General features: G+C 66.4%; 2 protein-coding genes and 1 long non-coding RNA gene across 3 annotated transcripts; 2 read left to right on the top strand and 1 right to left on the bottom strand.

The window, feature by feature from the left end:
• Positions 1-409: 409 nt before the first annotated feature.
• LOC136374803 (uncharacterized) lies at positions 410-3,903 on the top strand. Its single transcript, XR_010745976.1, has 2 exons — positions 410-574; positions 3,637-3,903. It is a non-coding gene; the product is annotated as an uncharacterized lncRNA (long non-coding RNA).
• On the bottom strand, positions 2,815-10,001 carry MECP2 (methyl-CpG binding protein 2). The gene is made up of 3 exons (XM_066340197.1): positions 9,947-10,001; positions 5,811-6,119; positions 2,815-5,721 (listed from the first exon to the last, which is right to left on the bottom strand). Exons 1-3 carry the CDS (start codon positions 9,982-9,984, stop codon positions 4,584-4,586), a joined length of 1,485 nt encoding a protein of 494 aa, XP_066196294.1. The 5' UTR covers positions 9,985-10,001; the 3' UTR covers positions 2,815-4,583.
• Positions 10,002-12,595: 2,594 nt separating this feature from the next.
• LOC136374801 (blue-sensitive opsin-like) lies at positions 12,596-16,277 on the top strand (the record flags this gene model as incomplete). The annotated part of the gene is made up of 3 exons (XM_066340196.1): positions 12,596-12,980; positions 15,318-15,486; positions 16,112-16,277. Coding segments are annotated over exons 1-3 (720 nt in total), but the record flags the coding sequence as incomplete, so codon positions are not given.
• Positions 16,278-16,401: the final 124 nt, after the last annotated feature.

Genomic DNA, 16,401 nt, shown 5'->3' with positions numbered 1-16,401 from the left:
GTTTCCCGGCGGCGCGGCTCTGTACGGAGCGCTCAGGCCGCCATGGGCGCCGCCATCTTGGGCGCCCCGCCTCTGGTTGGGTACCACCCCCTTCGCAAAGCGCGCACTCTCCTCCTCGTTTTCTTTCTCTGCCCAGGGGCGCCCCCGCTCTCCCCACCGCTATCCGGAGTTAACGGGACACCGGAGCCGCTCTGAGGCCTCACGGCCCCGCGGCTCAGAGCGACTCAAACGGGCCGGGGAGCCCCGGCGGTGCCATGACCCCCCTTCCTCCCCCCGGACTCTCAAGATGGCGGCGCGCGGGACCCGGATGCGGCGGCCCCTCCCAGGATGGCGCCCCGGGGGTGGTGGGGGGGGGAAGGACCCGGATGCTGGCGCCCGGCGCCGCCATGACACCCTGCACGTCCCCTCCCAAGATGGCGCCGCCCATCCGGCGGAACCGATGCCCGGTGTCGGCCCCTACGGTGCCCCCACGTTCCCTACCCTTCCTCCCGTCGCTCCCCGCTTCATTCCGCCCTTACCGGGTGCGGCTCCGCTACCGCAGCGGCTCCAAGGCGGCGGAGCGGCCGGTGCCCGGGTGCGCGGGGGAGGGGTCACAAGATGGCGGCGCGCTGCTGTGAGAAGGGGGGGTCCAAGATGGCGCCGCCCGGTGCCCGGATCTTCCTCCTCCTCCTCCTCCTCTTCCTCCTCCTCGCCGCGCGCACAAGATGGCGGCGCCTGCCCGGGACGGGAGCGGAGCTTTGGGTGCTCCCCGCGCTCTTCGCTCAGGCCCAACCGCCCCCTCCTGTCGTCCCCCCTCCGGAACGGCCCCGATGCGGCGCCCCAAGATGGCGCAGTGGGAGCCCGCAGCTCCGCGGCGGCCCAAGATGGCGGCGGCCGCGGGACCCGGATGCGCCGCTCTCTGCGCCGCTCCGCTGCTGCTCCGCACCTGCAGCCACCCGCCGCCCGCCGACCCCGGGCGCCGCTTTCCGCCGCCGCCGCCGCTCGCTCCGGGCCGCCGCCGCTGCTCTGAAAGCCGAGAAAGGCCCGCTCGCTGCGCCGGCTACTGGCGCTTGGGAGCCGCCATTTTGGACGCGTCTCCTCCACCCGCCACAAAGATGGCGCCTGCCAGGCCCCGGATGGTGGCGCTTAACGGCTACGGCGCTCACTGCGCGTGCGCGACCGCGCGGAGCGCACTGGCACATGCGCCACTCCACCTCCCCGTTTGCGCATGCGCTTTTCCCGCCATTGCCTTAACGGATTTTTCTTCAAACGCCTGAATCTGGCGCTCTTCGCCCCAGTTTTGCCTTTCCGGGACCCCAAAATGCTCCAGGGGGAGTGAGGAGAAAAGAGGAAGAGGAGAGGTCCCTCAGCAAGGGGTTCGGGATGAAGGTCTCAGGGTTTGGGGAGGTGTTGGGGAAGATTTAGGGAGTTTTAGGGTGTCCTCCCCGCTTAGCTCAGATGTACAACAGCCGCCAGGTGTGACAATAAACCGTCAGGTGTGACAATAAACCGTCAGGTGTGACAATAAAACCCCAGGAGAGACAAGCACCTCCTCCGAGGTGTCCGGGAGGAGGAGCCGGCGGTTTTGGCGGGAGGAGTTTGAGGGGGAGTTTAAGCCCCTCCAGCCAGAAATAACTCTGGGAGTGTCCCCGGAAACCTCAGGTGGACTCAAGGCCTTTTCGGGGGGAATGGTGGAGATCCCAGTCCCTCCCAGTCTATCCCAGTCCATCCGAGTTCCACCCCAGCCTCTCCCAGTCCCGCCCCCTCCGCTCCGGGAGCCCCGCCCTCGGCCCCGCCCCGCGCAGCCGCCGCCATTTTTTGTGTGGCGACGGCTCCGTCCGTCCGCGGTTACCGCGGCAACGGCGCCATCTTGAGTGCGGCGGAACCGCCCCGGAGGCGGGAAAAGGGGTGAGGCCTAAACGCCTTTCCCGCCCAGAGTCCGGATTACGTCATCGGGGTTATGACGTCGTAAGCGCGAAATGCGTTGCGGGTGTGACGTCATAGCTGCCAGGACACTCCCGAGGGTGGAGGGGACACCTGGGACCCAGTGAGGTCCCATAAGAGGCTCAGTGACGTCATCTGAGGGAATCCAGTGATGTCATTCAGGGATCTGGTGAGGAGATCCTGGATCCACCCCCCTGACCTCACTCTGGGGCTCCAACCCCCCGGGGACCCCAAACCCCCCCTGTGGGAACCCCCAAAATCAGCTTCTGGCAGCCCCAAAACCCACGGGGGGTCCCAAATACACCTGGATGGATCCACACGCACCTGGGCAGACCCAAAGCCACCTGGGGGGGGTCCTAAACCCACTTGAATGGACCCAAAATCAACACCCGGGGACCCAAAACCCACCTGGATGAACCCAAAATCCACCCAGGGACCCCAAAATCAGCACCCGGGAACCCCAAATCCACCCAGGAGGGTCCCAAACCCACCCGCGAAGATCCAAACCCCACCTGAGGGAAACCCAAAATCCACCTGGCTGGATCCAAAACCCACCCGGCTGGACCCACCAAACTCCCAGACGGATCTGGGGGGGCACCCGGGACCCCCTCGGAGTGACCCCGGCCCCCTCCCCCTCCGCCGGCCGGGGGATTTGGGGGGATTTTGGGGGGGTTTTGGGGGGATCCGTGCGCGGAGCCAAAGAAGCGGCGGAGGCGGCTGAGGGTTACACAGATTTATAATCGCTGGATCACGCGCAGCAGCAGCAGCAGCAGCACAGACACAGACCCGGGGGGGGCGGGAGGGGATTTTGGAGGGGGGGGGGGTTTAATTGGGGGGGCGGCGCCGTGGGACCCCCCCCCCCACCCCCCCAAAAACAACCGACACCGAGGGGCTTTTCCGGAACTTTATAAGGCAAAAACGTCTCGAGAGAATAAATAGGTGGGGGTTGGGGGGGGGGCCCCCCAAAATTTCCCCCCCGCGGTGGTGGCTGACCCCCCCCCCCCGGGGCCCCTCCCCCACACGGGCCCCTCCCCCCCGTTGGGGTTTGCTCTCTCTGGCCGCCCCTCCCCCCCCGTTATTGCCGTGAGGAGCCGGGGGCGTGGGGACCCCCGGGGGGGCGATGGAAGAACGGGGGGGGGACACAAGGAGGGGGTGACCCCGACCCCTCCCCCCTCCGAGTGGGTAAAGTGCAGGATGGGGACCCCTCCCCCACCCCGGGATGGGACTGGGGGCAGGTGGGGGAGGGGCGGGACCACCCCACCCCCAGGTCAAATGGATCACCCCATGCTCGCTCCTCATTGGCTCAGGACCAGATCCCAGCCCAGCTCACTCCTGATTGGTTCCCGTTTACGTCCCACCCTCATCTCTGATTGGCTTCACACTGGATCTCAGCTCTGCCAATGCTCGCTTCTGATTGGCTCAGGACCAGATCCCACCCTCACTCTGGATTGGCTCCCATCACGCCTGCGACCGGATCTCCCCCAGCACCGAGCAACCTCATTGGACGGGGGCCGGACCCGCCCCTCCAATCCAAACCACTCCCGATTGGATCCTGGCCGGGCCCCGCCCCCACCCAGAGTCACTCCCTGGGCGGGATCTCAGCCCTGATTGGACGGCACCAACCCCACACGGTCCCTGATTGGCTCCTGCCTTGGTCACGCCTCCATCCGGGGGATCCGCAATCCCCCCTCCCCCCTCTGTTCTCCCTTCCAGATCACAGCTCCTGATTGGCCGAACACTGGATCCCAGCTGAACCCAAGGTTGCTCCTGATTGGCTCCAGGCCTGATCCCGCCCCTCCTGATTGGCTCCAGAGCAGATCCTGCTCCCACAGAGCTGCCCCCATTGGCCAAAGGCTGGACCCCGCCCCCTTCTGATCCCACCCCTCCTGATTGGCTCCAGACACCGGATCTCGCACAGATCGGTAGCTGCTGATTGGCTTGAAATCCGACCCCCAATAAAGTCGCTCCTGATTGGCTCAACACCAGACTCCTCCTCCTCAGTTGCTCCTGATTGGCTTCACACCAGATCCCACCCCTGACCAGCGCTGCTCCTGATTGGCTCAGCCCTGGATCCCGGCTGAACCCACCGCTCCTCCTGATTGGCTCCACACCAGACCCCGCCCCCTGACACCACACCCCCTTCTCCTGATTGGCTCCACGCTGGATCCCTGCCCCCGATTGGCCACAGCCTCGGCCCCGCCCCCCTGCTTAGCAGCGCCACTCCCCATTGGCCGCTGGCCGGATCCCGGCCCCGCCCCCTCCCCTCCCCCATAGTGCAAATGGTTCCCACGGGCGGAAAACGCGAACGGAACTGGAAGAACGAGAAAAGCGGCGCCGGGGGAGGGGGGAAGACGCGGCCCCGCCCCCCCAAAACAACCCTCCCCCAAACCCGCCCAACCTCGGGGAGGGCCCCTGGAGACCCCCCCCCTCCTCAAAAAGTGCAAAGTGGGGGGGCCGGGGGTCCCTCGCTGTGCTTGTCGGTAATAAAAATTCGGGGCAGAGGGGGGGACGTGGAGGGGGCTGGGAAACCCTGGGGGGGCCATTTGGGGGGGAGGGGGTCCCCGCTGCCTCGTGAAGGGGGGGGTGTAGGGCGGAGAGGGGGGGCCCGTCCGTGTGTCCGTCCGTCCGTCCGTCCGTGCGTCCCCCGCAGGCGCTCACAGTCAGCTGACCCGCTCGGGCACAGGCGTCCGCGTGTCCACCGGCTCCTCGCGGGCCGGGGGCCGCGGCACGGCCACGCTGGGGGGGGGCGGGGGCGGCGGCGGCGCCGACGAGGACGACGAGGACGAGGATGAAGAAGAAGAGGAGGAGGAGGAGGAGGAGGTGGAGGAAGAGGAGGCAGAGTCTTTGTGCTCGGGCTCCCCTCGGTGTTTGTAGGGCGGCGACGGCGGCAGCGGCGCTGGCGGGGGCTGAGTCTTAGGGGGCTCCTTGGCGCAGCCGTCGGGGGCCGCGGGACCCCCCCTCTGCTCCGCGCACCCGCTCAAGTCCTGGGGGGGCGGCGGCGGCGGCGGCGGGGGCGGTGGAGGGGGGGGGCTGGCGCTGTCCTTGGGGCCGCTCTGGGGGGGCTCCGGCGGCGGCGGGGGCGGCGGGGGAGGCGCGGGCGGAGCCCCCCGGCCTTTGGGGCTGCCCTCCTTGCTGCGCCGGCCGGGGCTGCGGGCGCTGCGGGGGCCGCGGGGGCCCGGCGGGGTCGGCGGCGGCCGCGGCGTCGTCGTGGTGGCGGTGGCGGCCGCCGCCATGGTCACCGGTTCTACCACCACCGTCTCCCTCGTCTTCCTCTTCTTGATGGGCAGCACGGTCTCCTGCACGGCCGGGGGAGTCGCCGCCTTCTTGTCGGGGCCGCCCGGCCCCCCCGGCCCCGCCGCCCCCGCCGGTTTGCGCCCGCGTTTCTTGGGCACGGCCGGACTGTCCGGCTCGGCGCGGCGCTTGCGGCCCGGCCGCCGCGGGGCCGGCGGGGCTGCGGGGCCCGGCTGGCCCGGAGCAAACGGCATCTTGACCAGCAGCTTCCCGGGGGGCTTCTCCAGCGCCCGTTTGGCCGCGGAGCCCCCCTCGGACACGGCCGCGGCCGCCTTGGGCCGGGTGCTGCCGCCGCCGCCGCCGCTGCCCTTGGGCCGGCCCCGGCCGCGGCCGGTACCGGGGCCTTTGGGCGATTTGGGTTTCTTGGGCGGGCGCTGCTCGCGGCGCGAGGGGCTGCCCCGGCCCGTCACCGTGAAGTCGAAGTCGTTGGGGTCCAGCGACGTGTCCCCCACCTTCTCGAAGTAGGCGATCAGCTCCACCTTGGAGCGGAAGGCTTTTCCCTGCGGGCTGCGGACGGAGAGAGGACGGTCAGCGGCGAGCGGTCAGCGGCGCTGACCACACCCCCCGCCTCCCCCAGACCCCCGGCCGGGCCTCACTTGATCAGGTAGACGTCGTACTTGCCGGCCGAGCGGCCGGACTTGCGCTGCTTCAGCTTGCGCGTCCAGCCCTCGGGCAGCGTGGGGTCGTCGTACATGGGCCCGCGGTCGCGGATGATGGAGCGGCGCTGCTTCGGCGACGCCGACGCCTCCGGGGCCGCCGGGGCCGCCCCGGCCCCCTCCGAGCTCTCGGCCTTGCCGGCCTCGGCGGGCTCGGCCGCGGGCTGCGCCGGCTCCGGCTCCTTGCGCTCCTTCTTGGGCTTCTTGGCCTTGGGCGGCCGCTGCAGGTTCTCCTCGGACTTCTCCTCCCTGTGGGGACACACAGCGGTCAGCGGCGGGCGGGGGAAAGGGTCAGGGACGGGCGCACAGACGGGATGGACGTGAGGGTGCGGCCCCACGGGTCGCTGGACACACGGTGGGTCAGTGCCGGACACACAGACCGGGCCCTGAGGATGTGTGGACACAGCGCTGGCCAGGCCTGGACACACGGACAGGACGCCTGGACACAGCAGTGGTCAGTGCTGGACACACAGACACCGACAGACACAGGGACACAGCCCAGTCTGTTCCTGGACACAACACTGGTCAGTGCTGGACACACGGACAGGACGCCTGGACACAGCAGTGGTCAGTGCAGGATGCACAGACAGGGCCCTGAAGCTCTCTGGACACAGCAGTGGTCAGTGCTGGACACAGGGACAGGGCACTGCAGGTCCGTGGTCAGTGCTGGACACACAGACACCGACAGACACAGGGACACAGCCCAGTCTGTTCCTGGACACAACACTGGTCAGTGCTGGACACACGGACACCCACGGACAGGGCCCTGTGACTTTCTGGACATGGTGCTGGTCAGCACTGGACACACGGACCCAGTGGACACACAGACACAGACTGGCTGGACACACGGACCAGGCCCTGCAGCTCTGCGGACACAGCGCTGGTCAGCGCCGGCTGCACGGACCTGATGGACACACGGACACGGCCTCAACCGACACATGGACACAGCCCTGGGGATCGCTGGACACAGCACTGGTCAGTGCTGGACATACGGACACGATGGACACACGGACACGGCCTCAATGGAGATGTGGACATGGCCCTGGGGATGGCTGGACACAGCACTGGTCAGTGCTGGACATACATGGACACGATGGACACACGGACACGGCCCTGGGGATCGCTGGACACAGCACTGGTCAGTGCTGGATGCACAGACACGATGGACACACGGATCCCCAGGCACAGAAGGGGCTGGCACTGGACACACGGACACCAAGGGATGCACAGACACAGCCCCGTGGCTCCCTGGACACAGCAGTGGTCAGTGCTGGACACACAGACACCGACAGACAAACGGACACCCCAGACACACCCCCAGACACCGGCCCGGGGTGAAACGGCACCGAATTGGGCAAAGCATGGGATGGACCCTGCCAGAGCCGGGACTGGCCGGAGCCAGGACGAGGAGGAGGAGGAGGAGGAGGAGGAAGGAGGGGCAGCCGGACCGGCAGGAATTACGGCCACGGCCGGAATAACATCCCAGTGCTGGTCAGTTCACGGTGTGGGGGGCACACAGGGGACAGGGGGTCAGAGTGGACACGGCCACAGCCACGGCCGGACATCCCCAAAGCCCCGTCCTGCCTCGGCCACTCGAGTGTCCGGCAGCCCCGTGTCCACCCCGCGGAGTGACCGGCACCAAAACCAGCCCTGGGAGTCCCCAGGGGTCGTGGTCAGCGCGTGGTGACACCAGGGGTGCCACCGGACCCCCGTGTCGGTGTCACCAAGCTGGTGTCACCGGGCATGGGACCCCCGGGGTGGGAGGATTTGGGGTGTGGTCCCAGGAGGCCACGTGGGACCCCCGTCCTCGGTGTCACTGCTGTCACCAGCGCGGGGGTCCCGTCCTGGCGAGGAAACACAGACAGGTGAGGCTGGGGGACACGTGGGACCCCCGCTATGGGGTGGGTCACGGGGTGGGGAGGGGGATGCAGCCCCCCAGAACTTCCCCGGGGGTGTCACCTCGTGCCGGGGGTCCCCATGGTGTCACCAGCCCGTCCTCGTCCCCGTGATTTATTCCCGGTGGCCGTCAGGGCTGGGATCAGGAGCACCCCGACCCCTCCAGACCCCACGGCCGGGACCCCCCCAGCCCCATCCTGGGGCCGAAAGTCAGTAAAAACTGCACCAAAAAATTTGGGAAGGGGCACGGGAATGTCGGGATGAGGGGGACTGGGGACAGCAGGTGACCCCCAGGGACCTCCCCATGGTGGCATCAGTGCCCTGGGGGGTCTCAGAGGGTCTGGGGTGGCCTCAGGCTTGAGGGTCCCAAGTGGTCCCCGGGGCTCTCAGGGGGTCTCAGGGTGGGCACAACCCCGGGCACAGCAAAAGGTGAGCGTGAGAGGCCGAATTTTGGGGCGTTCCGGGGAAAATTGGGCGATTCCAGCGGAATTTGGGAAATTTCAGGGTGATTTGGGGGCGATTCCTGGGATTTCGGGGAGTGAGGGCAGTTTTAGGGTGAATCCAGGTGGGATTTGGGGGCACCCACAGGGGCCGTGGGAGCGCAGCCGTTTTGGGGGAATTTGAGGCGTTTTTGGGAGCAGCGTGAGGGGAACATTTGGGGCAATTTTGGATATTTTCGAGCTCAGCACGGCTGCTGTATTTTGGGGGAATTCAGGATATTTTGGGGTAACTCGAGAAGTTCGGAGGCGCTGCGTAAGTGCAGCAGTTTGGGGTAATTTTGGGGATTTTAGGGTAAATTTTACGGGTTTCTGGGACGCTGCATGAGCTGCAGTTCGGGGCAATTTTGGGTGCACCATGTGAGTGCAGCAATTCGGGGAAATTTGGGGGATTTTGGGGCAAGTCAAGGGTTTGGGGCGTGCAGCACGAGCAGCATTTTGGGGTAATTTTGGGTATTTTGGGGCGGCGCACAAGCACAAAATTTTGGGGCAATTCAGGGGATTTTAGGGTAATTTGGGGGGATTCAGGAGGCGGCGTGAGCAGCAGTTTGGGGCAATTTTGAGTATTTTGGGGCGCAGCATTTTGGGGCAGTTGGGAATATTTCGGGGTGACATGTGCACGCAATAATTCGGGGCAATTTTGGGGTGCAGCATCCTGAGGAAATTCGGGGCATTTTGGGGTAGCCCGGGGTATTTTGGGGCACCACGTGAGCGCGGCAGTTCGGGGCAGATTTGGGAGTTTTTGGGGCGCGGGGCGAGCGTAACATTTTGGGGCGACTCAGGGTGTTTCGGGATGACTTCGGGAGGGTTTTAGGGTGACTTCGGGAGGGATTTGGGGTGACTTTAGGGGGTTTTTGGGGTGACTTCGGGGGAGGTGGGGATAACTCGGGGAGTTACGGGGTGACTCGGCGGGGGTTTGGGGTAACTCTGGAAATTCGGGGTGACTCGGGGGGGGTTCGGGGCGCCTCGGGGGAGGATTTTGGGGTGCCTCGGGAGGGGTTTCGGGCGGGTTTCGGGGGTGAATCCCCGCGCTCGGAGCGCGCGGGACGGGCGGGGGGTGTGTCCCCATGTGTGGGGCGGGGGTCTCCTCATCCCGCTCCCTCCGAGCCCGCAGAGGGGGGGTCCCCATCTCCCAACCAGCCAGGCCAACACCGCCACGGGGACACCGAGAAAACGGGGTGAAGGCAAAAGGGGGCTCCCCAAATTTCGGGGCGGGGTGTGTGGAAGGGCGGAGGGGGGGCGGGGGGGCCGCATTTGAACGCTGACGGGGGAAAAGGAACGGGGGGTCCCCGCAGCCCCGGGGCGGCGCGGAGGGCTCGGGGGGGTCCCGCGGAAGGCTCGGGGGGTCCCACCGAGGGGTCCCCGCACCGGGGGAGCCTCTCCCGCCCGCCGGGGGGGCCGCGGCCGCTCGTGACGCACTCGCGGCGCTCGCAGCCCCCCCCCAGCCCTCACACACCCCCCCCGCCCGCCATTCCCGGTTCCCGCCCGGCCCGTGAGGGGAAGGAAAGGAGGGGGGGAGGGGGGGGGGCGTGAGGGAGAGAAGGAGGAGGAGGGGGGGGGGTCTCGAGCGCGCGCGCGCGCGCGCCGGGCGACGCCCCCCCCCCCCCCACCTCAGCGTCCCCACAGCCTTCTCCAACAGCCGCCGCGGCCCCCCCCCGGCCCCGCCGCCCCCTCCTCACTCACAGCCGCCCCTCGTCGCCGCTCGGCGCCGCCGCCGCCATTTTCTTCGCAGCGAAGAACCCGCGGGGGGGGGGGAGCTGAGGGGGGGGGCCGAGAGGGGGGGGGCGGGAGGGGGGGGCGGCCCGGACCGAGCGGCGACGGGAACCCGGAGCGGCGCTGGCCCCGCCCCTCCGCCTGGCGATCATTGGCCGAGCGTCCCGTCGCTCAAGGCATCGCAGCGCGGTGATTGGGCGGCGGGGCCGCCCTCCGGAGGCGGGGCCGGAGCTCTCGCGCCGGGCCGTTGGAATTGGCGGGAACCGCTGTCAGTTACGGGGGGCGGGGCCGGCGGAGCGCGCGCGGCCATTCATTGGGCCCCGCGCCGGGACGCCAGGCGCTGATTGGCTACTGTGGATGTCGATCTATCGCAGGCGGAGGGGGCGTGGCCTAGGCCCCCCCGCGCTGCGAAGGGTTTGAAATCCAACGGCCGTAACGGTCCGTGAGGCCACGCCCCCCTCTTGGCCACGCCTCGGTCACGCCCTGACCACGCCCCGCCCGCCCCGGGTCCCGCTGCCCCAGTACGGGGACAGCGGAGACCAGTATGGGACAGTGGGCACCAGTATGGGGACAGCGGGGACCAGTATGGGGACAGCAGGGACCAGTATGGGACAGTAGGCACCAGTATGGGGACAGCAGGGATCAGTATGGGACAGTGGGCACCAGTATGGGACAGTGGGGGCCAGTATGGAACAGCGGGGACCAGTATGGGGACAGCAGGAACCAGTATAGAGGCAGTGGGGACTGGTATGGGGACAGCAGGCACCAGTATGGGACAGTGTGGACCAGTACGGGGACAAGCGGAGACAGCGGGGATCAATGTGGGGACAGTGGGGTCAGCGAGGGCCAGCGCAGGGACAGCAGACACCAGTATAGGACCAGTATGGGGACAACAGGGACCAGTACGAAACCAGTAAAGGCACGATTGCCACCAGTATGGGCACTGCAGCCACCAGTAAAGGACCAGTATGGGGATGATGCTCCCCAGTATGGCCACTGTGGCCACCAGTGTGCTCACGGTGCCTCCCAGCGCGTCCCTGGGGGGCGGGGGCCGGGTGCCCCCCCGGGCCGGGTGGGGGATGAGCGGGGATGGAGCGCTAATCCCCCCTCCCCCTCCCTCCGGCCCCTTCCGACCCCCCCCCCGGGACAGCCCCAAACCCCTTCGACCCCCTCCCCAATATGGGACACCCCCAAAAGCCCCTCCGGACCCCCCTCGAAACACCCCTAAACCCCAGGGGACCCTCCCATCCCCCTCCATGGGTCCCTGTCCCCCCCTCCCCCATCCCTTTTTCCACCCCCTCCCCCCTTTTCGGGGGGTCCCGCCCCGCCCTCCACCGCAGGGATCGGGGCCATCTCCGGGGGGATTGTCCCTAATCCCGGCCATCCGTGACCCCCCCATTTCGGGCGGATTAGGGGGGCACCTGGGGGGGACCCCAGAGGGACCCTGGGACATGTAGTCCCCCCCGTAGGGGGGCAGGGACCCCCCAAATGTCACCCTGCACCGCCCGGGGGTGGAGCCAGGACTCCCTAAAATCCCCTGAGACCCCCCCCAAATGTCACCCGCCCCCCTGATGTCCCTGGAGCCCTGCGGTGACACCGGGGTGGGGTGCAGCGGGACCCCAAATTCCGGCTGGGGGAACTGAGGGGGCTCCAAAGGAGTTTTAGGGGGGCTCAGGAGGGATTTCGGGGTACAGGGGAAGGGTTTTGGGGTCTGGGGGTGGCTCGGGAGAAGTTTTGGGGTGTGAGCAAGGGGGACCGGGAAGGTTTGAGGTTCAAATTTGGGGTCCCAGGAAGTTTTTTTGGGGTTCGGTTTGTGGGCACAGAAGGGTCCCAGTAAAATGTTGATGTGCGGGGTGGTCCCGGGGAGGTTTGGGGATCCAATGTGGGGTCCCACAGAGTTTTGGGGTCTAATTTGGGGTCCCGAGGAGCTCTCAGGGTCCAGTTTGGGGTCTCATGGAGCATTTGGGACCCAATTTGGTAGCACAGGCTGGTACCAGGGACCTTTTGGTGTCTGATCTGGGGTCCCAAGGAGCTTTTAGGGTCCAATATGGGACCCTGAGGAGCTTTGGGGGTCCAATTTGAGGTCCCAAGAACCTCTTAGGGTCCCAATCTGGGGTCCCACACAGCTTTTGGGGTCCAAACCTGGAGTCCTAGGGAGGTTTTATGGTCTAATTTGGGTTCCCACACAGCTTTTGTGTCCCAGTTTGGGATCTCAGTGACCTCTCAGGCTCCAATTCAGGACCGCAGCCCCCCCAAAACCCCTCCCAGCACCTGGGGGTATTTCAGGACCACCACCCCCCACCCCCTCCCCATTGCACCAGCACCCAATTAAGCCCTTTTAGGGTGGGGGGAGGGTGCCCTGATACCCCCTGATCCCCCCCAACCCCGCTAATCAGGGCTCGGGGGCGATTAAGACCCCCCGAAAGCCGCTTGCCTGGTGCCTAAGCCCGGCTTGGCCAGCGCCGGCCGCCGGATGAGCCGGGCTCAGCCGCGCTTTTCCTCCTGAGCCCCGATTATTGGGGGGGCACGAGAAGGGTCCCATCCGCCCCCCGCCCTATAAAAGTTCCTCCTCGTCGCCCCCCACCCGTTCGTCGTGCCCCCGTCGCCGTCACCGTCACCATGCAGAAGTCGCGGGACACGCGTGACGAGCTGCCCGAGGATTTCTACATCCCCATGAACCTGGACACGCCCAACCTGACGGCGCTGAGCCCTTTCCTGGTGCCCCAAACCCACCTGGGCAGCCCCGGGATCTTCAAGGCCATGGCGGCCTTCATGTTCCTGCTGATCGTGCTGGGTGTGCCCATCAACGCGCTGACCGTGGTGTGCACGGCCAAGTACAAGAAGCTGCGCTCGCACCTCAACTACATCCTGGTCAACCTGGCGGTGGCCAACCTGCTGGTGGTGTGCGTGGGCTCCACCACGGCCTTCTACAGCTTCTCGCAGATGTACTTCGCCCTGGGGCCGCTGGCCTGCAAGATCGAGGGGTTCGCCGCCACGCTGGGCGGTGAGGGAGGGGAGATGGAGACGGCGGCGTGGGGTCTGGGGGTGTTGGGGGTGTGGGATGTGGGGTCATTATGGTCTGGGGGTGTGGGGTTTAGGGGTGTGGGATGTGGGTAAGGGGTCATCATGGTCTGGGGACATTGGACATAGGGACATTGGGGGCGTGGGATGTGGGGTCATTATGGTCTGGGGGTGTGGGGTTTGGGGGTGTTGGGGGTGTGGGATGTGGGGTATGGGGTCATTATGGTCTGGGGGTGTGGGGTTTGGGGGTGTGGGATGTGGGTAAGGGGTCATCATGGTCTGGGGACATTGGACATAGGGACATTGGGGGTGTGGGATGTGGGGTCATTATGGTCTGGGGGTGTGGGGTTTGGGGGTGTTGGAGGTGTGGGATGTGGGGTATGGGGTCATTATGGTCTGGGGGTGTTGAGTTTGGGGGTGTGGGATAATGGGGTACAGGGTCATTATGGTCTGGGGGTGTGGGGTTTGGGGGTGTGGGATGTGGGATAATGGGGTACGGGGTCACCATGGTCTGGGGGCACTGGACATGGGGACATTGGGGGTGGGGGATGTGGGGTACGGGGTCACCGTGGTCTGGGGGTGTTGAGTTTGGGGGTGTGGTATAATGGTGTACAGGGTCACCATGGTCTGGGCACATTGGGGGTGTGGGATGTGGGGTCATTATGGTCTGGGGGCGTGGGGTCTGGGGGTGTTGGGGGTGTGGGATGTGGGGTATGGGGTATGGGGGTGTTGGGGGTGTTGGGGGTGTGGGATGTGGGGTCACCGTAGTCTGGGGGTGTTGAGTTTGGGGGTGTGGGATAATGGGGTACGGGGTCACCATGGTCTGGGGGTGTTGAGGTTGGGGGTGTTGAGTTTGGGGGTGTGGGATAATGGGGTACGGGGTCACCATGGTCTGGGGGCACTGGACATGGGGACATTGGGGGTGTGGGATATGGGGCACAGGGTCACCATGGTCTGGGGGCACTGGGTTTGGGGGCAAGGTTTGAGGACATTGGGGGTGTGAGACATGGAACACAGGGTCACCATGGTCTGGGGGACATTGAGGGTGTGGGATGTGGGGTACGGGGTCATCATGGTCTGGGGACATTTGGGGTGTGGGGTCACCATGGTCTGGGGGTGTGGGGTTTGGGGACGTTGGGTTTGGGGGCACTGGGGGTGTGGGATGCAGGGTACAGGGTCACCATGGTCTGGACACGTTGGACATGGGGACATTAGGTCTGGGGTCCCTGGGTCGGGGGGTGTTGGGGGTGTGGGATAATGGGGTACGGGGTCACCATGGTCTGGGGACATTGGGTCTGGGGACATCGGGGGTGCGGGACATGGGGTACAAGATCGCCATGGTCTGGGGACATTGGAGGTGTGGGATAATGGGGTACAGGGTCACAATGGTCTGGGGACATTGGGTCTAGAGGCATTTGGTTTGAGGGTGTTGGGGATGTGGGACACAGGGCACAGGGTCACCATGGTCTGGGGGACATTGGGGGTGTGGGATGTGGGGCACAGGGTCACCATGGTCTGGGGACATTCGTTTTGGGGGTGTTGGGTTTGGGGACATTGAGCCTGGGGGCCTTGGGTTAGGACTGGACATCGGACATGTCACCACAGCCTGGGGACGTTGGGAACACCGATGTTGGGGACATTGGGTGGGGGGACACTGGGGGTGTGGCACTTGGGCTAGATGGTCATCGTGGTCTGGGGACATTGGGGACACTGGGTGTGGGGGTGTTGGGGTGGAAGGACATCGGGGGTAGGAGGACACCACGGCCTGGGGACGTTGGGTGTGGTGGCACTGGCCGTGGGGACACTGGACTTGTGGGGTGTGGGGCAGAAGGTCACTGGCGCCTGGGGACATTGGCCTTGGGGACAGCTGGCCAGGTGTGGAGACATATGGTGTGGGGACATCAAGCACGTGGCACTTGACAAGGGTGGGACACCAGGCTGAGGGACAGAGGGACACAAGGATGGAGGGGCATGGGGACACCAGGGACAGTGGGGGCATGTGGGTACCATGACACTGGCACACGACCATGTGTGGTCCCTGGCTGTGGTGGCCACGGTGACAGGGGTGTCACCAGTGTCCCTGTGGTCCCTGGCCTTAGTGGGGATGACACAGGGGGTGATGACAGGGGTGTCATCCGTGTCTCCTGTCCCCAGGCATGGTGTCCCTGTGTTCCCTGGCCATGGTGGCCATGGTGGGGATGGCACAGGGGGTGGTGACAGGGGTGTCACTCGTGTCCCTGTGGTCCCTGGCCACGGTGGCCATGGTGGGGATAGCACAGGGAGTGGTGACAGGGGTGTCACCGGTGTCCCCTGTCCCCAGGCATGGTGTCCTTGTGGTCCCTGGCCGTGGTGGCCTTTGAGAGGTTCCTGGTCATCTGCAAGCCGCTGGGCAACTTCACGTTCCGGGGCAGCCACGCGGTGCTGGGCTGTGCCATCACCTGGATCTTCGGCCTCATCGCCTCCGTGCCCCCCCTCTTCGGCTGGAGCAGGTCTGGGGGGGTCCCGGGGGTCTCAGGGGGGGCCTGGGGGAGGGGCAGGGGTCTCGGGGGGTTTGGGGTTCCAGTGAGAGTTGGGGGTCCCTGAGTTGGGGATCTGGGGGAGGTTGGGGGTGCCAGTTGGGTTGGGGGTCCTGGGGGGGATTTGGAGGTTCCAGGGGGGATCTGGGGGTCCCTGGGGTGTTACAGGGTCCCCAAGGTTTGGGATTCCAGTGGGATTTTGGGGTCCCTGGAGTTGGGGAAGGTTGGGGGTCCTGGGGGGATCTGGGGGTCCCCAGGCCACTCGTGGGTCCTTGGGGGTCAGGGGTCACAGGGGGCTTGGGGGGCTCCGGGGGGATTGAGGGTTCAAGGGACGTTGTGGGGGTCTTCCATGGGGTCGGGGGTCTTAGAGGACTGATGATCCTGCAGGGTTTTGGGGTTCCCGAGGGGTTTTTAGGGTCCGGGAGTAGATCGGGGGTCTCGGGGCGGGTCCGGGGGTCCCTCAGCCGCCCCCCGCAGCCCATCCCCGGGGGTTGGGAATACCCGGAATTGTCGGGAATTTTGGGGTCCCGGGGACCATTCGGGGGTCCCGGGCTGGGCTCGGGGGGTCCCGCAGAGGTGTGACCCCCCCCCCGCCCAGGTACATCCCCGAGGGGCTGCAGTGCTCGTGCGGCCCGGACTGGTACACGACGGACAACAAATGGAACAACGAATCCTACGTCATTTTCCTCTTCTGCTTCTGCTTCGGCTTCCCCCTGAGCGTCATCGTCTTCTCCTACGGGCGCCTGCTGCTCACCCTGCGCGCGGTGAGGGGGTTTGGGGGGTCCCGGGGGTCTTGGGGGGATCAGGGGAGTGCAGAATCCCCACCTTCTTTATCTTCTGTGGGCGGCTTCTGCTCACCCTGGGCGCGGTGAGGGGATTTTGGGGGGT

Source organism: Sylvia atricapilla, unplaced genomic scaffold (assembly GCF_009819655.1).
Source record: "Sylvia atricapilla isolate bSylAtr1 unplaced genomic scaffold, bSylAtr1.pri scaffold_137_arrow_ctg1, whole genome shotgun sequence".
NCBI lineage: Eukaryota > Metazoa > Chordata > Aves > Passeriformes > Sylviidae > Sylvia > Sylvia atricapilla.
This window is presented reverse-complemented; position numbering and strand designations above follow the sequence as displayed.